The sequence below is a fragment of the Pygoscelis adeliae genome, unplaced genomic scaffold (genome assembly GCF_000699105.1).
Source record: "Pygoscelis adeliae isolate BGI_AS28 unplaced genomic scaffold, ASM69910v1 Scaffold402, whole genome shotgun sequence".
Taxonomy (NCBI): Eukaryota; Metazoa; Chordata; class Aves; order Sphenisciformes; family Spheniscidae; genus Pygoscelis; species Pygoscelis adeliae.
In genome coordinates this window covers 7694074-7721791 of record NW_008824411.1, presented here as the reverse complement: position 1 = coordinate 7721791, position 27718 = coordinate 7694074, and the positions used below count along the sequence as shown (strand labels likewise).

Sequence of the window (27718 nt, the reverse complement as noted above, 5' to 3'; positions counted from 1 at the left end):
AGTATTTTGGTGTGGGGGGGGGGGGTTGTGGGATTCACCATGATGAAAGTTCTTATACTTAAGTTGGTCAGTTCAAAAATAACACATGCATAAATATTTATCTGATACCTGATTTAGCTGTGGTTGTATCTGTTGACATGAATAGCTGTTTGGCTTCTGCATGTAACAAAGTTGTCAGAAATAGTGACAGACCAAAGTCATGAAATGGAGGCCTTTGTTTTCTTAGAAAAATAGTTTAACTAAAGAAATGCAAAGATGCCTGATTTTGAATACTGTTTATTAGATAATATAATTTACTGGATGTGTTTTCCAATGTTGGTTAAACCAAAACAGTGTGTGTAGAATCAGTTCAAACAGCATCATCAGTCAGAATAGAAATAATTTATTTGCTTTTACTATTGGAAGGAAAGGATCTGTTGTCTGTTATTCCAATTGTGGCATGAATAATACCAACTTAATAAATACTGTTTCAAAAATGTATTTTCTGAACTCAGAAAACATTTTAGAGCTCTCATCCTGTGATACCTTCCTGAAAGCCTTTCAGACTGACATTCATAAGAAAAGGGTCAGCAAATCTTGACTTATGTGTAGATGAACCAGAGTCCTGGTCCTTCAAACAGAATTAAAATTCTTCATTGTAGTGTGAAGAGAGGGATATTTTTCAAATTTTTCCTGTTAAATGGTGGCTGACTGTTACTACAGCTAACTTCTGTGACCACCTCAGGTTAGCTGCAAAGAAAGATGTAAAATTTTTTGTCAATTACCTTGGTATTTATTTTGCAAATGCATTCTTTGTCTTGATATGCACATTTTTAATGAAGTAATATTTTACTTCTACGGGATTTGACTATAAATTTTGGGCAATGCAAGCTAATTTTGTAAGATTCCACAGGCTGTGCTCAATAATCATGCTGTGGTCATAAACTGTTAAAGATCTCTCTTAAATATCTTTTGATATCTGGTGAGTTAATGTATCTTCATCTCGTGTATTTTTTAAAATCAGTTCTTGGTTTTTTGTTTGAAATACAAACATACAAAAATTTGCCTCATTATTCATGTCCCTCTATAGGAGGGGAGAGGTTCACCTGTGTGGTCATAGGGCAGAACTGATCTTGGAAGCCGAGTGGGGTCAGGTTTGGTTAGTATTTGGATGGGACTTGCCAGTGCTGGGTGTTGTAGGCTCTGCTTTGGGCACAGCACCCTGGACATGCCTGATCTCATCAGTGGACTGCAGACAGCAGTGTCTGCTGAAATGCTGCTGGTTTTGAGACAGTTATGTGCTCTAACAATTAGTTAGTTGAGCTTTGCTTACCTATGAGTTGTAAAAATCACAATTACAAAAAGCAAGAAACTATATATGGGGCGTTTTTTATATCTGTTAATTTACTTACTGTATCTGTTATCTTGGCTTACATGTGGCTGCTAACGTGAAGTTACTGCAGTTAGTGCCATTTGAAGGATTTTCTGTTTACACCAGAGCTATTAGCAAAGCAGCTTGGTGCCAGAGGTCACACTAATCAACTTTTCCTGAGATAAGCTGTAAATCCACTCTACAGCGAATTCTTTGTGCTGACATCTATCTATTGTATAGCTAGCAGTCCTTTAATGGTATCTCATGCTATATCGCTTTCTGCATGAACTAATTGGACTTAATAGTTGCATTCCCTTGAAGTTCCCAGACTATCCTGCTTGGTTATGACTTCTGTTTGAATGCTGGCAGCAGCTAGGACAGCCTTTTTTTTTCAATTGGGACAGTGAACTTTACCTTGTTTGGGGACGTGTGGAGGGGAAAGAAAAAGTTATTGTATAAGTGCAGGGACAGCAGTATTATTTGGAAGAATAGTAGGACTATGGTATATGACAAATATCCACACCCCCCCACCCCAGAAAATATTGATTGCCCTTTACACGCAGTTACTAAAGAATCCTCCCAAAAGAGGATTAGGAGAGGGAAAGACATCTTCAGTAGGTGTGGAAAGAATCTTGTTTGTCAGTAGACATGCTGGAACCATAGGATTCTGGGCACTCAAACTGACATTGTTTCTAGGGTGGCCTGACAGTAAGCATTAAATGTGGCATTTCTGAGTAATACCTATGAGGACTTTGTTCTGTAAAAGGCTGTTAGTTTTCTGGCAGTGTGTTAAGTGGAGAGAGAATCATTTTGCCCTGCTCCAAAACTATTAGCCGGAAAACCATCCTTGCGGTATTGATTTTGGCCTTCCAAATATAAGGTCTCCTCTGATATTCAGCATTTATTCAGAATCAAGTTAGTCTAACTTTTTTTGTCCTGTTATCTCAGGAAAGGCCTCCTAATCAAGAAAACTTGGGTAAGCTGAGTTTCAAGGAGGAAAAAAAGACTTCCACCATTTCTTGAATAGCAAAGGTTCCTTATATTATTGTATCATGTTTCTGGCTGGAATCCTAACCTACCTTGGTGAATTTTCCAAGTGGGTTAAACAGGATTTGCAGTACGGTGATTGAGTATCCATTTCTCTTTATCAAAGTCTTTTTGTTAGGGGTAAAACCTCAGGTTTTGTGTGCTCCACCAAAAATCCCTGAATGTAGTTCATATCTCTGGGTGCTCATAGCTATTGGAATAATTGATATTGCAGAAGAGCTTAAGGAACAGTGTTTTCTTAGGGATCATTTTTCAGCTTTCGTGACAGTAGTACCAGTAGTTAATTGGCTAAGGCAGATTGATGGTTTTGGAGACAGAGGGAAAGAAAAAAAAGAGGGGAGGGAAATTCCAAATATGTAAGAAAATGCACTTATGCGCAGTGTTTTGTAGAGAGTTTTTAAGAAAATTCTTTTACCCTGATGTTTTCTGTGTTCAATTTTGATTTCGTTGTTCCTTTCCACTAGTTAGTTTGAGTTGTCATACCCCAAAAATTGTCTTTCAGTGAGAGAAGTACTCCAGGTACGTGGCTTTTGAAATTCACCTGCTTGATTTCATCCTGCAACAATATTTTTTGGGTGCTTTGATGCAGCCTTGGTAGCTACATAAACCCATGGTGCCAAATGCATTTACAATATTAAATACTGCCATGATTACATCATTCACAACTGGGTTATCCTTTTTGGCATGTTAAGTTTGAAAATTCTGTTGAATGCTATGAAAGGAATTTGTTGAGTTTGAATGTCAGACTGTTACATGTCCCAAGACGTATGCATATATAGAATTTTTTTTTAAGGGCGCTCTCTGGACTATGAAACAGCTAGTATAGTCTAATCCAAAACTGTATAGATGCAGTAATGAAAAATTAGGAGGTGCCATAAAAGTGGTATGGGTGCACAGCAGTTCACTGTAATTAACTCTTCATTTTAGAACACGCAGGATTTCTTAATTTTAAATTGTTATTTATTCTGTATTCATTATTGACAGCATTTGGAATGTTTGTTTATTGTTATTTTATATATTTTTGTCCTCAGAAACTGTATGAGCTGAATAATCTCCATGCTCTTATGGCAGTTGTGTCAGGCCTACAGAGTGCTCCAATCTTCAGGCTGACTAAAACGTGGGCGGTAAGTGAGCAGCAGGGCAGTGAAGGGGTTTTAATGTATTCTTAGGAGAATGCAACATTCTGTAGCTTGTTTTCAAGGATGCAATAATTATTACAGATACTTTTAATCTTCTCGTACCGTGTACATAATGTTTCTAGTGCCTCTTAAGTCTATGGTTTCCTGTTGAGTTTTTTTTCCATTCTGGCATAGAAATATTTTCCTTTGAAAAATAGTTCCCTGCAGATTCTGCTAAATGCAGAGGCTTCTAATTTGGCCAGAAGCTATTTTGTATTTAGTTGCTGGAAAATTATGAATGCCAAAGTGGGTCATACTTTAATCGTTTAGGGGTTTATACTGTTGGAATTTTTTTTGCTATGGAGAGCAGATGTCCAGAAACTCTTGATTCAGTTTCCATAAAGAGACTTGTAGTTTCTCTGACTGATAACGAAATCTAGCAATTTTCCTCACAGTTTTCAGAATTATTTTCATAGTTATAACAACTGCATTACACAATACATTTGTAGGTCTGCTTTTGTGCAGTTATGAAAGAATGGCTTTCTTTGGAAACATTTTTATTTGACATCTGGTTTTTTGACTGGAATTAATCTTATTTTTGTGTAGTTATATCCTTGATCAGAAGAACATTAGGAATGACTTTTGCTCATTGATACCTCAGAGCTGAGAAAATACTGTGCTTGATTCAGCCATACATTGTGTAGTTATCCAGCTGTGTAAACAGATGAACTGTGACATTTTCAAGTGGGATAGAAATAATCAGGTGACTGAAATACTCCTGTGCGGGGGATCCATATAAATAGATAGCTAAAAAGAGCTAAAAACTTTCACTGAAGACATGTCAACACATCCTCGCATGTTAGAAAAAGTGTTTCTTTGTTTGGTAAATGAATGATGATAGTTGTTCAGTTGACAAATGTTACCAAAATTCACTCCTGCCGAGATGCTCCTCTATAATTCTATGCACATTTTGCAAATGCACAATTAAGTGTAAGACATTGTTTCAAAATACCAAAAATCTCTCTAAGGAAATATTAATGAAGTTAACACTTCAAAATTATCTCGGAGGAGAACTGTTGTTTTTCTGGTTTTTGTCATGTTGATGAATTGATGCCTCAACAATTTTTGTAACGGTGATGCCAAATTGATTATTTTTTGTGCATGACTCGAAACAAATGTCAACTGTAACCATAAATTACAAACTGTGTTAGTTACTACCATAATTATGCCATTCAGAACTGGGAATCCCCAGTTTCTTTTCCTACTTGGTCAACCAGAAGTCCTGTTTTGCACTTATGATGATTATTTGTGTGCTGTTGGCATATGTATCAGTTTTTAAAGTTTTTCCCCCTTCCAACCTCTGGAATGCCAGGTAACATTTCTGCAGGTGTTTAATTACTCATACAATCCCAAGCGAGTCTGTGCTTTTCATCATCTTATATAAGCCTTTGCAAATTCAGGTTGCAGGATAGCTTCTAGCAATGTGCACTGCAAACTGATTTAGATGTCTTTCTCTTGGAAGTTCAGTTTATAAATTCTTGAAGTAATTCTAAGCCTTTGGCTTTCTGTATCTTAAAAGCAAGAAAAGGCATGTGAAAAGGCACACCACCAAGCCATTATTTGAGTCACCAAGTCATTTGAGTAAGTTATACAGTAACTTTCCAAAACCTTCAGTAAGGAAGGATTTCTTCTCTGTTTCTGAGATAGTTTGTAGCAACCTGCAATCAACCCAACTTATAAAGTCAGGAATATAACGGCAACTATATTCACTCCCTTAAAAAAAAAAAAAAAGTCATCTTATATGGTTGGAATCTAGAGTTGAAAGGAGCCATTAAATATTTGCTTGGTAATCTAATGTTCCTAAAAAAGATGAAATTCATGTCTTCTGACGGTATGTCTGAATATGTCTGAAATTTGTCTCACTCATTGCCTGCACACCCTCTGAGCTCTGGAGAATAATAAATGCTTCCAATGTGTGATTTGCCCTGTTCAAAACTTCAAAAGAATTATGAACCTTTCCAAGAAAGTACATAGAATAGAATATTCCTCTTCTCTCCGTTTAATGTAAAGGAAGTCTAGATGACCAGCTAGGACTTGGGCAATGTAAGCAAATAATCATTAGACATCTGAAGTGTGACCATCACTCAGTGAATCCTGCCCCACTATGCCAGCGCCCTGAAATGTCATCTCTCTTGCGTTTCAAAAAGGTTGTCTTCAGTGCTGGCACACTATAATTAGAAAGCAAAGAGCAGTCTGGAAGGCTCTAAATCCTTTCCATCTACTGTAAACTAGCAGCCTTAGCTTTTGTTGTCTCTGCATATGTACATCTCTTTGCTGTTCTTTGCATCATTTGAGCCTAAGAGACAGAGGAATAAAAATTATTTAGAAAAAGAAGCAGCTCCAAAACTGAAGAAATAACAGCTGGGTCCTTACTTACCCTCACAGAAACACTTTTAATATTGTCAGGTTCCCTGTACTTCTCTACATGAATGCAGGAAATGGAGACATAATGTGAATTGCACTGTGAGCAGCACAAGGGGAAGTCATACAGCATCAACTTTTTTAGAGATTATTCAAAGAGCCTGAAATGATATATCAGACTTGAACAAGATTGTGCAAATCAGCATGTTTTGAGGAAAATACAATTAATTTCATTCAAGTCTGAATTCAGGCCATTATTGTATCTGTTAGTCTTGTCTTACCTTCCGGTCTGCAAAACTACAAAAGCCTTTCAGACACCAAATGGCGGCAGAATATTTTAGAATATTGTTAAAGGCAAGCTAATCTAGGCTGATTAAACTGAACCATCTTTAAGGAGATAAACTTCAAAAGCTAAACGTCATGTTCCAGTGGTTGGAAAGAAGTCATGCCTGTCTACTGTTTCCTTGTCCTGGAATTGGCAGATGTCAGCAGTTTTAATGAACATGAGATGCTGTTTATCCAAATATTGGAACCAAAGCTAAAGATGTAAATTAATTGCTGGAATGTCAGAGATCAGTATGTCTTGGGAAACAATTCACTTTTAAAAAGTGACTTTCTTCTGAGAGCCAGTGTTCAGTTTGTTGGTGTGTTAGCTATCCTAATGAAGACTAGGATATAGGAAACGCAAGTAAAAAGAGCAGTTATTTCAATAGTGAACTTACAGCTTGACAGAAGTCAAGCTTCTATCATGTTTGTGTAGGTTGATCTTTAACTGAAAGAGAAAAGGGAATATGCATAAAAATTTAGTGATCTGACCCTTGTAATTTTTGCACTATTGGGTATCTTATAGGGGACAAATTGTGACTGAGACTAGAACGCTGAGTCTTGTGCCAAAATGTTCAATGGGAACATCATCTACCCTTCTTTAAATTCTGATTCTGAATTAAAATTAAGCCTCTAATGTAGTTTTGCAGCAGTAGTTCAGCTAGATGTTTTAAAAATATCCTAACTTACTTTCCCAATCTTACAAAGAGAGTCTAGTTGCTGTTAATTTTGTCAAAGGAAGGGCGGGGGGTGGGGGATGATGGGAGGAGGAATGGACAGTGAAGGAGATCCATGACTTTTAAGTTTTGTATTCGAAGTCGACATTCCTGTAATATTAAGAGCCAGTAAAATTGCTAGTTGGCAGAACAATATACACAGCCTATATTCAAGTCCATAATGCCTTCTGTAAAGAAAAATGGATGAAACCCTTACTCTTTTCCAGACCTTCAAGTACATGTATATGTATATATCTACATTCATTGTTTTTTAAATTGTAGTTTAGTTTAAGATACTTATGAGATCTTAATGGTACTGTTTTGCTCTTTGGAAAATTATTTGTTGAAATAGCTCTCAAGAATAAGAACGTATTTTGGAATTTGGGTTTTTGTGAAGCTGGATTAATATAAAATTTCTCAGTATATCTGACAAAGAAATGTTAACTTATGGATAATTAGAGTGAATAAACTACTGTTTTGAAATACTGTAGAAGTGGACAGCATGTGAAAGTGTGCTGTGTTTTAGCTAGATTAGTCTTTTGAAAACTTGGATGATTTCAGAAGGAACCTCCAGGACTAATTTTTTAAAAGGATAGTTTAAATTTAACAGCCAAAATAGCTACTTTTCTTTGTAAACTCTCCAAGTACTCATCCTTAAGGAGTAAATGCTGTAATACTGAAGCAGTTGTATTTGAAAACAAACCAAAAACAAAAAGGGGGGGGGGGCGGGGCAGGGGATGGAAATCCGTGCTTTTAAGGGTAAAAGAGAAATCATAATTATCAAACTTAACGCTCATCTGGTTTTGGCTTCTTTTTTTTTTTCCCCTAGTTATTGAGTCGGAAGGATAAAGCCACCTTCGAAAAGCTGGAGTATGTTATGAGTAAAGAAGATAATTACAAAAGGCTTAGAGACTATATCAGCAGCTTGAAGATGACACCTTGTATTCCCTATTTAGGTAAGCTGAAGTATATTTCTAGTGGGAAATGCTAATGACAAACATACTTCTCCAGTAATTACAGAAACTAAACACCATCTTTTAAGCATTCATGAAACTATTTCAATACTTCAGTAAAGAACCTATAACCACTAGTTGATTCTGGATACTCTGTATATGGCAAGAAATAACTTCACTAGCTTCAGAAAGAAAATACCTATAAAACCTCACAAACACTTCAGGTTTTACATACAGTATCACTTTTCTGGGAAATTATTTTCTCATATGTTGTATAGATACGCTGATTGACTTCTGGAGAAGTACTTAAACTGTTATGCCTACTAGCACTCTTAGAGCTAGATACTTGACTGTTATAGTAATGATGGCTTTTAATTTATGAGAAGCTACAAATCACCAACCTCTCAGATAAATAAATGTAGATCTTAGGGTTTGGAACATGCTGAAATCTGGAGATATTGCTGCATTTAATTATACTAAGGTGACAAGAGAAACTGGGTTGTTACGACTGACTCAGCTTTATGGAATAATTACGAGTAAATGATATTCCTGTGTATCTGAAAACTAGATAGATGTGTTTAATATGTATTGCTTTGGTTGCCAAGCTAATCTAGTGTTACTTAATGTCTCGGTTCAGTTTGTTTAAAGTGATCAATGTGCTTTTTTTTAATGTAGCTTTTCTTTGATATCATGTCAGTAGTCACATAAAACTAAGGAAATGTTTACCCAATTTTTTTCTTTTCCAGAAAAAATAGTTGGTATTTTTGCATATATGAGTTGCTCTTACACCTAAATTCAAGGTGACCTCCTGTGGTCACTAACGCTTATTAAACTGTAATCTCTTTGTTCCTGAAGTTTGATACTTCCTTTATTCAGCTGGGCTATTAATTTTTTCAAGATTAATAAGCTGACAGTCGTCTTTATGCTGTGATCTATGTGTCCGTCGCAATGTTATTTCAGTCGTTTCATAGCTTGATATGAGTGACAATACCATCATTGATGTTAGTCTAGACTGATGCCTCTAAAATGCATATATTCAGGTTTGGCAAAATTGATTGAATTTTACATGCTTTATACTTAAATAGAAAAAAATACTTTGCTGTGGAGAACCAATAATAATTTTAATGACAAGTGGTCCTATAGAGTTCCTCATTCTGTCTTCATTTTTTACTTCCCTGTTACATCCCTCCCAGAAACATCCATCAGTTCCAACATGATCTTAACAGCTGTTAATTTCCTGTATTTTCAAGTATTCAGATGTTGATAATTGTGTCTAGAATGGAAGAATCAGCATGAGTGTATTTTGTCTGAAGTGCAGGTGTGAAAATTGCTGGTGTGGCATACTATCACATGCTACCCTGTTTGTTGACATAGCTATTAAAACTAGGCCTGAATTAAAAGGGGCAAAGAAGCAGCCAAGCATAATGTCATGTAATTAAACATGTCGTTTTGTAGCTTTCCCATCATGTGTACACATTTAGTATATACGCACTGTATATGGTTCTGAAATGCAGTTTCTAGCTTTCCAGATGCTTTTTAGCCATATGCTATGATTTATGAAACATGAAGCCAGGCTCAAATTGTTTTCTTGCTGATCATAGAAGTCCCAAGCCAACCTGCTGTCAGATTTTTTTAAAATCTCACGATACTCTGACCCTTGCCATTATGGTCTTCTAATACTTACTGCTGTACAGAGAAATCTTTATGCTTTGGTGTATTTGTCTGACACTTTAAAAATACTGCCTTATTACGGGCAAGTATTACATTTAAAAAAAAAAATGGTGAAATGTTGGAAAACAATGTTTTAGGTTTTGTTCAGTTACAGATGTTTTCCTTGATACATTAACAACCTCTTGTCTAATTTTTGCATTAGAATAAGCTTTGGGCTTGACTTAATAGTTTGTTGAAGTGAAATGCATATTTCTTTTCTGCTTAGAAAGAAAGAAATGCTCTGACCTGCTGTAGTTAAAGAATGTGTTGTGACCTGATTTCATATAATACCAATTCTTACCAATGACATGAAGAATGTCCTCAAGCCTTTTCTAATTCTCCAAAGGAATAGTAAATGCCCACTGGTGCACTCCCTCTAAAATCAATTTATAAGGTTTAAATATATGGCAAAAAGAACAAAATAGCCTTGAAACTACAGTCATGGTAAAGCTGGATCCACCTTGGAAGATTGGCTGTTGTGTCCAATTTTTCTCATTTGATCAAAGCTTTAATCTCCAGTGAGACCTGAGTAGATTTGCAGGAGTATTATTTCTAAAATTTCCTTCCCAAGGCATTTTTACTCATATGGAGCAGAAGTAACTTAAGTTGCTTGTTTGACTTACTGTTTTAAGCTTACCAGCTATAGGTTATAATTCCTGAAAGGATCTTTTTCTGCTGTTACTTCTGGTATAAAATCATGTACAGGAGTAGTGCTGCTCCTGGTTTAAAATGTGTACAAAAGTCTACCTAAAAGTCTGCTGTTTGAAATGGTGATTATGGCATGTACCAGGGAGGGAGATTAATCATAAGGTCCATTTCCTCTCATGGAAAAAGGAGGTGTGAGGCAGGGCTCTCTTCAGTGTTGGTGCAAAGATCCCGCAGTTGCCATGCTCCCCTAAAATGCTCTTTAGAAGAGTGCAGAGAGTCAAGCCTGCCACACCATTACATTTGCCATTGGAGATCCCCTCCGGGGAAATATTGGCACTGGTTGTGAAGGACCTGTTTGGAAGTCGTAGGAAAAGTGAGCATATAAAGGAATTTCAGCTGCGATTTCACGGATGAATGTTTTACCCTTCAGAGGTTACTAGGTTTACCCTTATGCAACCAAATATCAAATGTGGGTGTGGAGTTTTTTCATGACCATCTTAGCATTATAGGATAAAGCTTAAATGCTTTTTTTGTGTAGTCTTTGCAATGGGAATGGAACCACAGAAGTACAGATTATTTTCTTACTACCACAGCTTACTCACTGTGGACAAGATAAAGATGTCCTTCTACATTTAACTAGGGGGGGGAAAATAAAAATATTTTTCAGTTCCTGCAGTAATAAGTGTGATGCGATTCCAGAGTTCTAGAAGTGCAAGTGAGAGCAGCACATCGTCAGTGTGGACTCACTAACTTAAATGTGAGTGCTAAGAGCTGTGCAGCATTAGGTCCTCATTATGCGATGTGGGATGTGTCATCCCTGTTGCATCACCCAGCCAACTAAAGTAGCCAAAACAAATGGGAGCTGTATGTGTGATGTTATATTTTGCCTTAGAATAAAAACCCATTCTCAAATGGAGTCTTATCATGGAGTTCTCATTAATTTGAGATTGCACAATGAAACAATTGAGCCATATCTTGAGCAGTAAGATTTTTATTAAACTAAGCAGTACTACCTCGTGAAATATTTTCTTATGGCTGTCTCTCAGGAATTATATCCAGAAACGGGAAAGCTGAAAACAGGTTATTGAAGTATTCATCTGATGGATATTCAGCTACTTCAGTGATAATGTTTGCAATAGACTTTGGAAATATATGTGAAAACTGTGTTTCAGGTTTAGTATAGGTTAAACTTTTGCAAGGTCTGCTTGGTTAAATTTGGACTGACAGTACAGGAATGGTGAAAGCTATATCCTTCACAGATAGCTTCTGAATGTCCAGTGCAATAAGCTTGAGGGATGCTACAGCCTCTTTTGAAAAACTTTTCTAAAAAAAGTGTGAGAGAAAACATTGAACTTTTGAAGTAATTTACCCTGCTTAGAAAATTCAACCCAAAAGCTAAGAACAAGCATTTGAAAGTAGTAAATTATTGTATAGAGTATGAAGCAACCTGAAAAAGAGACGCAATGCTTTACCTCCTCGTAATCTTAAATTGGCAAATTAAATTTAAGTCTTTCCTTTCAGAACACAGCATTTGTACAGTCTGAGCTTTCTGGGTATATTTTGTAATAATGTTTAGTTAATGTCATCCTGCAGCTTTAAATTGGGGAAGACTCATTTTTTAGATGTCTAATATATAATATTTAATTTAAAGGCTGAGAGCAAGCTAATTTTATTTAGGGGTTTCTGCAAAGTCCACCTTTCACTGACTGCACTGAATAAATAAACACCGTTTTTGTAGCCGGCAAGAGATTCTTGTGGTAAAGTAAGATCTCTTCCCAAGGAGAGGAAATCTATTGGTTGAATGAACTAAAGCTATCAGAAGTGTTCATTAAAGGAACGTTTTGGAGGGCATTTTCAGCTTTTAAATCCACCTGAACTGCTCTTCTATCCAGCTACCATAGAAAAAAAGAACAACCTATAGATAGTCTGAATTTTAAGCGTTTGCAATTAAAAAGCGTTTTATAGGACACTCAATCAATGAGGTCTGTATGATATTTCTAACAAACAAATATTCCTTATATGAAGAACAATTTCAGAATTGTAATCCTAAACATTTGTGTCAATTACAATTCTTGGAATTTGGGAATTGAATATGCTGGGACTGATTCCCCACCCATCCCCCCCACCAACCCCAATTAAATATTGTTGAAACTTGTTGGCTTTGATCTCTGACCAAAGATTTAACCACAACCCTTGCAGCCATATATTATCAATGAAGCTTTAGCTACTCCAGAGAATGTGTTTTGAAAGCAAAATGCTATTTTCTCTCCTTTGAACCACAAATGAGGTTTTGCATAGCAATTGGTATAGACTAATATAATATTAATATCAGATTATTCCTCTAGCTATTAGGGTTTCTTATGTTAAATAGGGGCAAAGTTCCTTAAAATCCTGAAGGGACATATGAGGTGCCAAACACACACATCGGTTACAGTTCAGAGCAGCATATTTAGTTTCTGTGTAACATCAAATTAAGTTAGGTAATGTGTGACTAAGTACAATTATTAAATAATTTTATATCCTAGGAAGAAAGCTTTAGTTTTGGAGACTCTGGTACCTAAAGTGAACATTTTGTTGTTTCCGGTTTTGGAAGGATCTTATTTTGATGCAGTATGTTTTATGGCATTTGTTAAAGGTTGGAAAAGTATTTTCTAATTAATTTCTTAAATTACATATTAATTCCAGTGGAAGTCAGATATCCAGAAGGTTAAAAATTTAATATAGACAATATCAGAGTTGTATGCATGTAGGGGAACGGAAATGTGTATGTCATAAGAGCAGTCCAAGTTTGGGGTGGCAGGAAGAATACACTCAGAGCTGATTTCTAATCTTGGGTTTACTATGTCAGCAGAAAGCTGTGTTGGAGGAAAACTTTTAAAATATTCAGAGACTTCGTGCTTCTCTAAATTAGTATGTGTGATCACTTGTTCAGACCTCATCACTCCTAATTGGAGCGGGAGAGGGTTCTCCAAGTGTCAGATCACCTTAATATCAGGACTTTTCCTTTTGTCATTTAAGTTCAAAGTATCAAGAAATATTTTTGTTTAATTCAGATGTTTGAATATGGAGGTAGAAAGTAAAAAAAAAAAACAGCTGAGCAATTTGGTTGTCTTGAGTTTATCAATCATTTCATACAATTATTTTTCTTATGTTAGGAACATTTTGCCTAAGTGTTTTACAGAAGGTAGGATATGCGGATCTTAAGGAATTCTCTACACCACTAAGAAATTTTGTATTTTATGTTTAATTCACCACTTCATTTTGAAATAATTATTTGTTGCAAAAATCTCTCTGCTGGAAAAGCTAGAATGTTTTCAATTTTTTTGTGTAGCTTCTTGGAGTAAATCTTAAACAGTAATGTGAAGTCAGATTTTCATTGAAAGTAATACCAACATTTTTAAATAAATTGTTAAATAACTAATCAATTTTCACATTAAAGCAAGACAATGTCATTTCACATATTTACATTTAAGGGTTGAGCTAACCTGAAAAAGCCTAAGCTTTTTAAGTGAAAAAGCTTATATCTTGTCATATATCTGGAATTTTTTACCAGCTTTAATGACTGTTTACATAAAGTATGTTGGACTTGAACAAAGATAAATATGCTATGCAAGCACAAACATCTGCTTTTGTGAATGTGTGTTTAAAAAAACACCGTCTGTCACAGTAGAAAAGGTTTCTAAAAAAAGGAGGGTGGAACACAACAGGAAAAAAAAAGACAGGAAAACTGTAGACCTGCTTTTTGCAGGGGCAGATTGTGCAAAATAATGATTAAAAAGTAATATTTTATTTTTCTGGAACTCAAGCACTGAGAAGTTTATACGTGATCACTTGAGCGCTGTGGGATTTTCCTCCTCAGTCTATAGGTCTGATCATCATTTGAACTGCTTTCAAGGAGTAGGAACCTCCCCGGTACTCAGCCCAAAATATTCCATCCTGATACTTGCTCCTGTAGTGACCTCCTCTGTACCACACCCCGTTAAGGTTAGAATGGGCACACGCGTTGTACCACCATCCGCCTTTGTGAAAGTGAGCACAGTTTCCTGTGAAACAGAAAGAAACAGGTGAACTTCAACATTAAAAAGGAGAAATGGAGATTAGCAAATGCTTTCATATTCTGGCTTACTCTTAGAGGGAACTTTAAGTGCTTCATAGCCTGTTGTGGTCATATCAGTTGCTGCTTCTACCTAAGTTAAAAATTCTGTTGTAACAGCAACCGTTGCCTGGAGGGGTGATGATTAACACGGTATTTAATATGACAGCTGAAAACTGAGGAAATCAGCTCTTCTCAGACTACCAGCAGTGATTGTCCATGAGCTAACATTGAAGGAACTCGGATTATGTACTGTTTAGAAATACTTCAGTGGAAGCAATGTGAGTTGATACAGTCCCAAGCAGCATGCAGGGCCACAGTTCCACAAAGAGTTGCTTGTAACTTGTGTATTTACTGTTACAGGCTTGTTTAAGAGTTTGCAAGATTTGTCCACTTTATGGTTGTTGACAGCTAAGAAATAGCAGTTGAAGTATTACACTCCCCAACCTTTCTTTTATTGCTAAGGCTTTAAGGGGAAAGCTGGAGGAAGAGCATGGAAATGAACAAAAAAATGTCCTTTAAGGATAATGAAACAAGGTGATCTGCCTGTTTCTCAAGTATTGGTACATAACTAAGCCTGTGCACAATTGCAGTTCCTTTCATGCTGTTCAGAGGCTTTAGTTCATGGTGATTATTGTTATGTGGCCACAGTACTACTCTGAGAGATCACCTGGACAGGTATTCTGACTGCAGAGAGTCACATGCAAGTGATAAGCATGTCATTGAGCTAAATATGAAGCTTGCTGAAGTGTGCCTGCAATGAGGGTAATAGAATTTGAATTTCTGAATGGTGCAGGGGCTTAAAGGGGGCCCTGTCAACATGATTTTTATCACTATCAATTTGAAGCATCTTTCAATAGAGTTGTTTTATCAGAATTTACATACTTTTTTTGTACTATAGTCTTTTTTGAAAGGTGGTATCACTAATGGAATCTACTGTATTCACTTTTCACATACATACTAGTTTCCTTACCTGAATACATATCCCGGTCTCTGTCCAATGTTGTAAATTGCTTTCCATTATGCCATATCATGGAATCGCCTGCATTTCCTTGGTATGTTCCTAAGCGTAGCCTGTAGAATTCGCTTTCGGGCTCCAGGCGGAAACTGCTGTATTCTGCATAGACTTTCTTATTGCTCCAGTCCTCTAACTCAATCAATAGTCTGTAATTATCCTGATTGGTAAGCATGTAAATATTTTCTAGTCCCAGCCAGTACTCTCCATCAATATTTCCAAATCCTTTCTGTACAAAAGAAGATCAGGTGATGTTAGCTTAGTTTTTCTTCTTTGTCAAAATGCTCATCAGTAGGAGTATCGTAAACAAGTGGAACTTGGGTACTGAAAGCCTTTAAGCTTCTGAATGACTGCTCAACCCATGCATTTAAATGCTTTATTTTGCTGCACTTGGCCATTTACTCAGTTGGACTGCTCTCTGCATGAGGTACTACCAGAATCAGTAAAGGTGGCAAAACTATCTGTTTTCTGTGATGTCCTTTTCTTTTTGAGATAAAGGGAGAGAGAATAGGGAAATTGAAACAATATATTTCTTGACAAAGCCAATCATACAATCTGTAAGAATGTATGAGTGATGAAATTTAAGGGGGTATATTTCCAGGTTGGAAAAGCTATTTATGGATCAACAGTCTCAGTGTTCAAGGTAGATAACTTTTGTTGCCTTATTAATGCAACTAGTGTTGTTTTTACTGTAAATTTAATCACATAATTCACCTGTACTCTTTACTAGATTTATTAGAAATGAAATATAAAGACATTTTCCCTTTCAAATCACAGACTACCGGTACGGTAGCTGTGAAGTGATATTTCATATCTGCTGTCTCCTGTCCCTAAGTAAACCAGTGTTGTTAATGTTTGGTGTTGCAGCTAAGGTAGGTATGTCACCCACCGTAGCTATCTGTTACGCTTCCTAGTTTCTGAGGTCTTCCTAACCTCCTTCTCAGGCTGCTGATTATGTAGGACCTACAATTGATTTCCTGCTTCGAATCACTTTCTGGGGAAGTCTCTCTCCAGTAGATAAACAGTCTAGGCTCCTAACTCAAGCTGCAGTTTCACAAGTGGCTTAAGTTGATCTAGCATCATGCTACTGCCAAAAATGGTAGCGGTGCTTTTCTCCTGGCTCATGGCCACATTTGCAATACTTCCCTTGCGTCAACATTGTAGCTGGGCAGCCACACAGAGATCAGGAAAGAAGTAGAAATGTGGGCATGGGAGACATCTCTGTTGTCAGTGGTTTAAAGCCAGTCGCAGAGGTGCACCTTCAAGTACTTGAAGTTAGGTAATAGGAATACCATCTTCAGCCACTGCAATTTAATGAGAAATCTCTTGGGGCAAATTTGCCCAAGCTTAAGCCATTATTAGACACCAGTTATACACTCTTCTACATTTTCTTTGCATTATGTTCAAAATGTTTATGGTTACTTTATAAAGCACTCCATAACTGCCTTATAACATTAAAAAAAACCCAAAGCAACCACCTATTTTTCTCAGAAGTAAAGACCTTGAATAACTGCTACTAAGGAATGATTGACATTTGAATCACTAAATTCCAAAAATGCAAAACGTGAAAATCCTTATAGTAATCTTTTGTCATTTCCTTTGTATGTATGATTTTTAGATGACTGATTGCGTTAAATGTGGCTCAGTTCTCTCTTCAGATACAATGCACATGGCAATTGTAGATCCATTTAAAGTGAGCACAGCACCACAGGGAAAACCCGTGTCCTATATGTATGAAGTCAGTACATTATTATTATTTTAGAAACCCAACCAAATGGTTTTTCAAATTTCCTGTCTAGCATGTAATTACTCCAAAGCAGCATGCATTTGTAATCCTAGGCATTATGCCTGCTAGTGCATAATATCACAATAACACACAAGAATGTGTTTCCCTTCACCAGCCCTACATCTTCAGATTTCTAACCTAATTTTAAAGGTAGAAATTATTTCCTTTAATTCATTATTAGGAATGTTTTTAAGTTGAGGCCCTGATCCTGCAAATCTATTAATATGCTTAAATGAATAATTCCACTGGCTGAGACTGCTTATTCATAAGGGAGACAATTAAGCTTTTCAAGTACTTACTGTAGTTCTCAGCATGTAAATAAAAATCATGTTTAGTTAGGTCTTTGTAATAAATGACTTCCCAGTCACTGTCTAGAATAATGTCTCCCCAGTTTTGTTGTGCATTACAAATGCAGGCTATTTCAGACAGTAAGTTAGTTGATACAAAGTTAAGTAATGCATTGTGTGAAATAGCACATGCCCACTGAAACGTTTGCCTCTGAGGGATGACCACTCTCTTAAATTATCTTTGTTTGTAAAATTAATTTCACTGTCTAATTTAGCAGCTGTCTATTTCCAACTCCTCAGTGTTTTCATTCAGTACAATTGTTTGCAATGAAGAATTGCATTGGAAATGTTCGCATCGCCTTGATTGCAATAGATAATGTCACTGCTGCACTGAAATGAAGCAGCTGATTTTCTGCATTCCAGAATTTACCTTGTAACTGTCCCAGTTCCTGAAAAAGTTGACAGATCCATCTGTCCTCTTCTGAATAACTGCCCATCCTCCAGGGTCCAGGCTGTTCTCACACCATAGTTGCATCGGCTCGTTACTATTTTCAGGTTTGATCATATAAATCCCGCTGTTGGAATGCCCAGCTTCCTTGGCTTGTTGGCAGTCTTTGAATGGACCTTTTTGAAAAGAAATACTATAAGCATTCAGGCTTGGCTATGGAGTGCACATTGTTCAAGAATGTTTTGTAATAGTAACAAAGTCAGTAATTCAATTAAGGTAAAACTACCGTGGAAAACAGTGTAAAAAGTTACTGTCCTGGATTAAATGTGTATATATAAATAAACATGTCAATATCCTATATATATTTTTAAACAAAAACTTCATTTTGCTAAACAGGTAATAGATTTTAGTTACCAACACCCATTTTTTAAACTTTGTCTACTGTGTCAAAGATTTATACTCTGACTCCTGATATTCAAGAAGTGCATTATGATTTTCATTAACCATTGTCTCCTGTACCATTTTTACAAGAGGTAGATGTCAATTTACTTCATTGTCCTAGTGCACCCATTTGAAACTGGTGGAAGTTTAAAACAAACCAAACCAAACCTGAGACACCCAAACAACCCCCACACACACACACCTGAATACATAAATAGTTTGAGAGCTGCTGTAAGAAATATTTACTGCCAAAGTCTGCAGACATTGAATTTAGTGAGAGTATTCTTAAACTGCATAACTTTTTTGCCTTTATGTACTTACCTAGTTCTGGGATCAGCCTGTTAACTGTGGATATGAATCTTTTAAGTTTCATGTGTCATCCTGGTGTCATACATGTAGATGGATACTGATGAAGAAAATATGCAAGTGGTGGAGAAGGACTTTTGAGCAGCTGTAAGGGCTCACATACTTGTTTTCAGGGCTGTGATTCTACAGAAATGCTATTGCTGTTGACAGTGCCGCTTGAAAGCTCTATTTTAGACCATGTGAATGGTGGTTTTACAAGTACTACTTACAGAAGAGCATCTAGTTATTCTGTAAGAAGCATGCAGCTTCCATTTCTCTGAAAACTTTGCCTAGTTTGCCTTTCAGTTTTTGGTAATATTTTTATTTTCTACTTTTTAGAAAAGGATTTATGTTCATGTATCATTACTTCAGTTGATTTAAAGAGAGACTGCTTATTTACTAATGAAAAGCAGGATATGTTCTGATGGCTAGTTAGTGGTGGATGCCCTAAATATATTTGAAAACTCATACTCAGTAAATCTGAAAGTAAATTACCTACAGCTTTCCTCTCATTTTAGGAGGCTCACTTTCTCAAATCTGCTTGGAATTTCAGAGAAAACTCATCAGTCACAGAAGAAGCTAATGTGCAAAGAAGCATAGGAGACAGTTGTTGAGGTTATTCTTTAGTCAAAAGTAGAGGTCGAGTGAAAGTGGCCTTCATTGCAGATTAAGGTTGTGTGACAAAAGCAAATTGAAAGTCGCTCTTTTTTTAGTTCTTAAAGTAGTAGTTGCCAGTTGGATAAGTGTGTAATAAGCAAGAAATCCATAAAGCATTCCATACTAATTAGAGTTCAAAAAGCTTATGTATGTAATGAAGGTGTCTACTGGGAGCTTCTGGCTGTGACAGTGCTACCAAGAATGCTGCAGACACTGAGCCATCGTTGTAAGTACTGCTGCATACTGTACTGTCAGTATTTGATGATGTTTTTGTCATTCTTGCAGTGCATGCAGTAGTAGCTTAGGAAAGAATACTGTAGCTTTGGTATAAGAGTGCTTTTTCTCTTGTTCACAATTAAAATTTCCACGTAGATTGTGCACATTGCAAAGTTTGTCCAGTGGATAGATAATTTCCTGGGCTAAGCTGGGTCTCATTCCCTTTCCTTGAATTGTCTAAAGTAAATTTGGGTGCTGTATAACCAACAGGGACATTGTTCTAGAAGTATTATTGTAAAGCAATTATTGCATTAGAAAAAGTGTATAAATGTACAAGTATATAATACTAATTGAATATTAAGAATAGCTCAGTTAAATCTGCTATATATTATTTCACGTGATTTCCACTGGAGGAGAAATTGAGGACTCATTTTTCCATGAGAGACCCAAGCAGATGTTTGGAGTGATTTTAAGTAACTTTTAAGGCAGACAGAACTGTACTAGTCTGTTTATGTAATACACTTTGATCACTTCTGGAATTCAGCTGGCATTAAGGTCACAGGATGCAACTTGTCTGCTTTTTGATGCTCAGATTTGTCTATGTGCTTATCATAACCTAATGTTGTAGCAGATGTAACAGAGTTCTGCTCTTAGTGTAAGGAAATCCAACAAACCCCATAACTTCTGGTGTATAGCCTTGAATCCTTTTTCAGAAGTAAATTCTTTGTTATATGTAATTAGCTTAAGTTCATGGATATAAGAACTGATTCATTTCGTGGTCAGTGGAAATGCTGAGATTTGTGAAACGGTGTAATACTCTCCACAGTGCTGGTGTGAGTGGAGACTCTCTGGCTCCATATCATATCTCATGCGTATCTAGTCTTTTGTAACAGTCTGTTTATGCTAAGTTGCTGAGACAATTACTTATAAGTTAGAAATACTCTGAGGAGATGATCTGTTAAGTATTTCACTTCTAAAATTGTGTGTGAGACTGACGATTTAGTACAGATCCTTTCTATTGTAAATTAGATGTAGTAGAGAAGGAAAGTGATGAAATATTTTAAGTTGGAAGCTTAATAAAATGATGGCTGAATCCTATTTAAGGTGCCAGATGTTATCTTAAGCGGATGATACAGAAGCTGTGCTTGTGTAAGCTTCATATAGAGGATTTTTTGGGAAATAGTAGAGGAAAATTCCAAAATTGGGGATCTATTAAAAAAAAAAAATAAATTACATTGTTAACTGAGTGGTATTAGCAGCAGGGTGGGGGGGGTGTAACTTTCAAGTGCTCTTTCTACTTGAAGTTACTTTTTGCAACATAATGGCAATAAAATTTGGGGACACTAGTTACTATTCCAAGGATTAAGATAATAGTGAAAACTGTAATTCACAGGAACATTATTCTTCCTCAATTTTTAGGGCCATTTGTATGCAAATTAACTAAAATACTCTTCAGAAAATAAGATCTCATCCTTCAGTTCCCCATATATTTTGAGTTTTACTCTCTACCCACAATATTAAGATGCACATTGACTCTTCTGTGAACTTCTGCTGCATGCAAGTATTTGTTAGGTACAACATCTTCAGATATAGTAGGAGAAAGCTCCTACTTGTTTGTCCAGTTTATTCTGTCATAACCAAGTCTTTGACGGGCCTATTTCTAAATGGGACTGTTTGGTTTTCATTGGTCTTTTTTGACATCTTTATACAGTATAAATAGTCATAATCTTTTAACTGGAAAGGTCATTTTTCTGTGACATAGACAATTTTGGTTCTGTGCACCATTAAATATGCTTACCTTAATTTAAAAAATCAGAGATAATAACGGCATTCTGTTGCAATTTAGAAGTTTTGTTTTTGATGATTGATGCTCTATCAGCTGTAGCAATTCTCAACCCTCATTATCCCAAGGCACTGCAAGAAACACTTAAACTTCAAACCCAAGAATCTAGTATTAAATAAAGGAAATTGAATAATGTTAAACTAAATTTCCTAAGATTTCTTTGTGTTCCCTTGCAACAATGGATTCAAATTCTGAACTTTTAGGGGTAAAGGGGCTAGTGAAAACCATGGTAGATAATTTAGAGGAAAACATTTAGTGCTATTGCTTCATTTTGTATGTACAGCAGGCATATATTGAGAGAGAAAAAGATGCATTTATAACAAAACCTTGAAGCATGCGTTTTCTGGGAAACAGGAATTCAACGTTTTTTAGAATTATACTTTTGCTGTCTGACCAGACATTAACGTAATGCTTTTATATTAGCTCTTTCCTTTGTGTCATGATGTGCGATTTAAATTCTCATGACATCTGGCATTTTACTTGGGCTTGTGCCTGAATTTTCTGCAGACCCTGAATAAAAATAGTTGTTCTTTACATCAGCAGCTATTTTTTTTTGTAATGCTGTAGAACAGTCACAAATAAATGTTTGTCTTCATCTTAGGAACCAAGTTGAACTTCCAACTGTGACTAAAGGCAATTTGAAAGCAAAAAAACCCCAACAATCCAGACGCAAAAAAAACCCAATGAAACCTTTTTTCTGTGCAAGCTAACAGAAGCCAAGAGCAAGAGCTTGAATGGATGTCTGAGAAACTTGTTTTTCCAAATCCTTAAATTTTTTTTATCGCAATTCTGTCAAAATTTTAATAAAGTGAGAATCATAATAGAATTCAGGGCAGCTCAGAGGTAGTTAATTTTCTTGTCACTAGTTTTGTTTCTAGTGATAAATGAATGTATCTAATGACCTGAAGAATGTAACCGCTGAAGATGTGATACAGTCTCCTGAATGTATTTTCCTAATATTTATGGTATTAGTTTAACTTACCATTCCCTACCAACATCAAATTACTGGGAATGTAGTCACTCATTTTAAATTTTCAAAGCTGAGTGCATCTAATTGGATCCAGCCTTGATTCAATTATCCTTTCAAACTTATCTTACTCTCTTGAATATTTCAACCAAACACTTAGAGACTTATTGCACAACGGTGTTGGTGGATTTAGATGTTCATTTTAAAGCAGTTCAGAATAGAAGGAGTAAAATTCTTCTAGCAGGATTAACTTCTGGCAAATGTATATGTGTAAGTGTAAAGGACAACTACTTAAAATTACTTCATTTATTTAAGAAGAATTAGCTTCTCGTATTCACCATTGCTGGTTAGTGTAATATGTAGCTAGTAGGCATCTTCAAAGAAACAGGGCTAAATACTAGAGAATATATGCTAATACTGAATTTTCATTCCCGTAACTCAAACCCAGCTGGAGACAGAAACCCCAATACTTTGTGATTCAAAGGCATAAATTCTTCACATTGAATTTCTGAGTATCAACTATTTCAACAAATTCATCTTATGCAGCTATAGCTTAAGAATTAGACATTTGGCAAACTAGAGCTTTCTGGACAGGAGGGGGGTGGGAGTGGGGTGAGGGTCAGAATCGGGAGCAAGGGCTAGCTGTACCAGATACTTTAAATTCTTCATTCTATTTCTATAGCCAGGACAGTTTGCCTCTGAAATAGAGTAATCTCACCTTAGATAAATAGTGATAGGCAACTCACCCTCATTAATTAAAGCCAGTGGTGGTACTCTGAAAGGACTCTTTGTAGGAGAAGTAGCTGGATCAGGTGGTGGCCTTACATCTCTGTCTCTAGGGTAACCCGGGTCTCGTTGTATCTCATTACCTCCCAGAAGAACAGGAGTGTATGGCTGGCTGTTAGGAATGTGCTGTGGCACGACTTGAACAAGAGGTGGAGACCCATAGGTGTCCTGTCGTGAGAAGATTCTCAAGCACTGCTCTTCCAGCAGTGAGATAGTCACAGACTGATTATTTACAAGATCAGTTAGGGCTGCATATTTCACTTCAAGCTCCTTGTATTTTGTTGCCATCTTCAACATTTCTGTTGTAACATTAAGGACTTTGTTTTCCAGTTGGGAAAGCTCAAGTGAGTTATCACGCTTTCTAATTATCTCATGCAAGAGTTGCATGTAGAGTTGGGTGACCCGAGAGTTCATGTTACGACTTTCTTTCCTCAGTAATTTTACTTCATTCACAATGTTTCCGTCCACATCCACTACCAATTGCAAAATGTCAATCTCCCGCTTTTGCTTGGACAGGACATCCTTCAAGTTCTCTATGTCCATTCTTGTGACTTCGTCTTTTCTGTTACCAGTACCTGGTCCATTAGTATTCACGCAAATCGGCCCTGTGATTTTTTGTTCTGGGACCAAGAATGTGTAACCACATTTCTTCCCTTCCTCTCCACCATCTGCTGAACGAGGGTGCCTCCATTGGGATGTTTTATTAGGCGTAGATCGTTCTGTACAGCGCCCAATAGACAACAGCAGGAACAATAGTACACCCAAAGTCCATTTAAATATCTTCATTTTGAAGCAAGTATGATGACTGTCAGAAGAGACTATTGAACAGATAGAAGATAAAATAATTAAATTAAAGCCATAAGTAAGGCTTCTGTACTGCTTCGACTACCTAAAATGATGGGTTTGCCATGCTTACACGTATGTAGACAAGTTTTTGGAATCTGTTGGTTGCAGTTAGGTTCCATTCGATTAACTTCAAAGGGTAGCTTTCTATTTTGAGCAGCAAACCTTAAAATTTAGGTATTGGATTTAGAAGAAAAGTTGTTGCAATGGATACATTTTCAGAAACAATGTTCTGCTTGGATTATGTGTTATGCTTTCATTACAAATTTGACTGTACTCACTGCAGTTAAAGGCATAAGGTTATAGAACATACAGGGTGCTTGCAGAATATCTTCATAGAAGGCAAGTAGGGAGACAGTGATGGCTGATAGTATTTTCAAAAATATTTATAGAAACTTTGGAATTTGGATTATATAAGCCTTCTGGTCCTCTTTTAGTTTTATATATGTATATATAGATGTATAATTTGTTAAATACTATATACATACCTATTCATATATACACACATGCATTTTTCAAATGTATATATACACAGATATAGTAGAGTTGAAAAATACAGACATATTGAACACCATTTTTGGACATTAGTGTTAAGCAGGAGATTAGCATAACATAGTTGTCTCAAACGTTGAAAATTACATATTCAAGTAACTTTAAATTTGTAAGGAAACCCTATAACGCTGTTCTGCGTTTGTGTCCTTTTGAGATAAACATTTAAAATTGTTGTCACACTATTTTTGTATCTTTGAGAACATTTTTATCCAGTTATCAGGTGTTTTCTCAATATAAATACCATACTGAAGTGTTTCATTCACCTTTTAAAGAAAATAATGTATTTCTTTTTAACTTTGTGTGAAGAATTAAAATACAGTGATAAAGATCGAAGAATGCTTTGAGACACCTGGGTTTTTAACTTTATTTTTTTAAATATTTGATATTATAAACAAAGGTAGCACTTAAATCAGGGGAAAAAAACTCATCTTTCATGTTTTATTTGCTTTGTCAAGCAGATCACTCTTCCTTCTTATCTCAGCTGTTGATCTGGCTTTCCTTTCCAGACTACTATTAGTGGTTGTACAAGGCCTTGTACAGTGGCCTTTGTATAGTTATGAAGAGAAATAAAGTAAAACCAGAGAAGGTTAATAATTTTCATGCTGTTCCTGCCAAGTTTAAGTGCATTTGGCAATCCTGAAACAGTCACCCTGAAGGAGAAGCAGACCAGTGCTGCTTCCTTTACATTCACATTTACAAATGATAAGGTGACTTTTGTGTCAGGTCACTTCTCCCAGTTCTGTTACTGGCTTTAATATTATTGCTGCAAGTCATGTCTGCTCAACCTCAGAGTAAACATATCAAGTCTTTTTATTTTGGCTTTACTAAGAGCAGTGGTTACAAACTTCAAACCATGCTGTACATGCAGTCAGGAATTATATCTAGGAATCTTGATGAAATGTTCCACTGTGCCCTAAAAAATAATTTTTTGTTTGGCTGACAGTTGTATTGCAAGCCCTGCTTCTGGGAGGGGAAGAAAACACTTGCTTTTTGAAACATACTGAAAATAATTTTTTACCCTACATAAATGGAGGGAATACATAAAAGTTTGAGAATGTTAATATTTAAAAACTTATTTCTGTATGTTTCACTGTTAGTATGTAGTAATAAGTATTTTGGTGTCTAGTAGTAAATATTTTTTTGCCAGAAACAGAACTTGGTTAAGAGTTTTGTTAATATTCCTCTGGTGAAAGTATAACTTCTGTTTAAAAAAAAAAAAGTAGGAAAAAGTATCACTTTCCCCAGAGCTAATTGTATATTTTTCTTTGGTAATTTCAGACATTTAAAATATTAATCACTTGAACAGTGCAGTTGGAAGTTCATTAGATTAAATTTTCACATGAATTATGGTAAACACATGGGAAACAGGCCTGTGTGTGGTTTCTAACTTGACAAAGATGAGCTAAACTAATTGTCTGAAGCTTGAAACCTCTCACATCTCCAAATTATTTTTCAATATTTTACGTTCAGTGTTTGCAGATGCAGGGAAAGTGACTTCATGGCATATGGTTAAGGATGAAGCTATAGTAAAAGTCCAGTATTTTACTATTTTTCACAGTATATAATAGCTACTTCATAGTCCAAAAAAGGTGAATAACACTTCAGTTCTTGGTAGTTTTTAAAGACCCTATACAGTTACTGAAATAATGAATGGCTGGGGGTTTTCCCCACAGCAGCACATTTTTCCCCTGAAATACATTAAAACTTAAATGAATCTTTCAAAACCAAACATTTTGCAATGCAGCCCACTTTCTGACCATGTATTCTGCTGCAGTCTGCTTTCCACATTTCTTTTAATATTATATGTGTTCATTTTGAACACTTATGCTTATGTGTTAGTTCTGTGTCTATATATGTGCTGTCAGACCATAAAATGAATTAAATGATCTACTATAGCATAACCAAATGCAACAGCTGCATAAGATTATGCCCTAGAACTTTGAAATAATTCAAATGTCTTGTATTAAACTGAGACATTTCAGATAAGCATGGATCAGTTCCTTCTGAGAATCTACCTGGTAGAGAACATATATGCTTCCATGGAAATTTTGGTGTTGAAAAAATCAAACGTCTTATGATATTGCTTGGCGTGTTTGAGTAGCTTAATGCCTAACTTGTTATACAAGAATAGGTTCTGAGTAAGATATTTACCTGGAGTTTTAATCAGCTTAGAAGGAAATGAAAATACTGTTTCAGAAATTTCCCGATGTTCTGGGCAAGCAGCTTAAAAAAATATAAATTGTTTATCCAAAGTATCACAGAATGATAGCCTAATATGTAAGACCTAAAAATGACAAATACTGGAGTTAGGAAATAGTTTTAGGGTTTTTTAATCAGACATATTATGTCACAGATTCCCAGGTTTAGATGTTTAGGTAGTGTCATAACTGTTATGAGGTAAAGCGGTTGAGGCTCAGGGATCAGTTTAGACAGAACCACAGTCTCAAACCCTTCCTGCAAGTCTAGAGTTGCTTGTAGTGAGTGTGACTGCTGAAATACCCGAATGCAGACCTTGGAAAATAAGCGAGGGAGGTCATGATTGCAGATACTATTGCTTTAAAATACGTTATTTAACTCTTTATGAACTGTTGTGTTTTTTAAATTAGAATAGACTGTCACTTCACTTGGTTCTGTCGTGTTTCGGTGTCACCCAGTTTTGGGTCTCAGATTTCTGTAGAAGTGGCATTACGTATGTTCTGGCATACTGATGTTTTATTGCTTCTGCAGGAGACAATGTGTAACTATTCATAGCAACACAAACTTCATCATCATCTTGTCAGAAACACTCAGAGCTGTGGATGGGGCTTCAATACCATTTTACATTTAATGCCATTCCTTTTCTTCTGGTTTCTTTCTTTTTCCAGACTGATCCCCATGAAAAAAAAAAACTTGTTTCCAAAATTAGTCTTTGATTTATTACTTTTAAAAGTGTTTAAAGGAACAAAATTCCAATTTAAAAGAGCAAAAGAAACCCGTAACTAGTATTTTTAACTTTCACTGAGAAACTACTATAACATTGGCTGTGTTACCCCCAAAAATACTGTATCACTTACAAATATTAAAGTTGCAGGGATGAGGAAGTGTGGAAGCTAGTATATATTTGGCATTTTTTAACTTAATACACAGCAAACTATTTGTTCTTTGTTGTACT

At 36.0% G+C, this 27718-nt stretch overlaps 2 protein-coding genes across 3 annotated transcripts in view; one reads left to right on the top strand and one right to left on the bottom strand.

Annotated features, from left to right (window-relative positions):
- Positions 1-27718, top strand: part of RALGPS2 (Ral GEF with PH domain and SH3 binding motif 2) — a 105488-nt gene that overhangs the window by 33498 nt on the left and 44272 nt on the right. For both annotated transcript variants that reach the window (XM_009320645.1, XM_009320644.1), the window contains exons 6-7: positions 3430-3522; positions 7807-7933. In XM_009320645.1, the coding sequence (XP_009318920.1) occupies positions 3430-3522; positions 7807-7933 (220 nt within the window). The remainder of the gene's footprint in view (positions 1-3429; positions 3523-7806; positions 7934-27718) is intronic.
- The window catches only part of ANGPTL1 (angiopoietin-like 1), a 17607-nt gene continuing 3299 nt past the window's right edge, over positions 13411-27718 (bottom strand). Inside the window, exons 2-5 of the mRNA XM_009320643.1 lie at positions 23133-23990; positions 17900-18093; positions 15355-15625; positions 13411-14331 (exon numbers count right to left, since the gene is read on the bottom strand). Of these exons, the coding sequence (XP_009318918.1) occupies positions 14144-14331; positions 15355-15625; positions 17900-18093; positions 23133-23958 (1479 nt within the window). The 5' untranslated portion in view covers positions 23959-23990 and the 3' untranslated portion in view covers positions 13411-14143. The remainder of the gene's footprint in view (positions 14332-15354; positions 15626-17899; positions 18094-23132; positions 23991-27718) is intronic.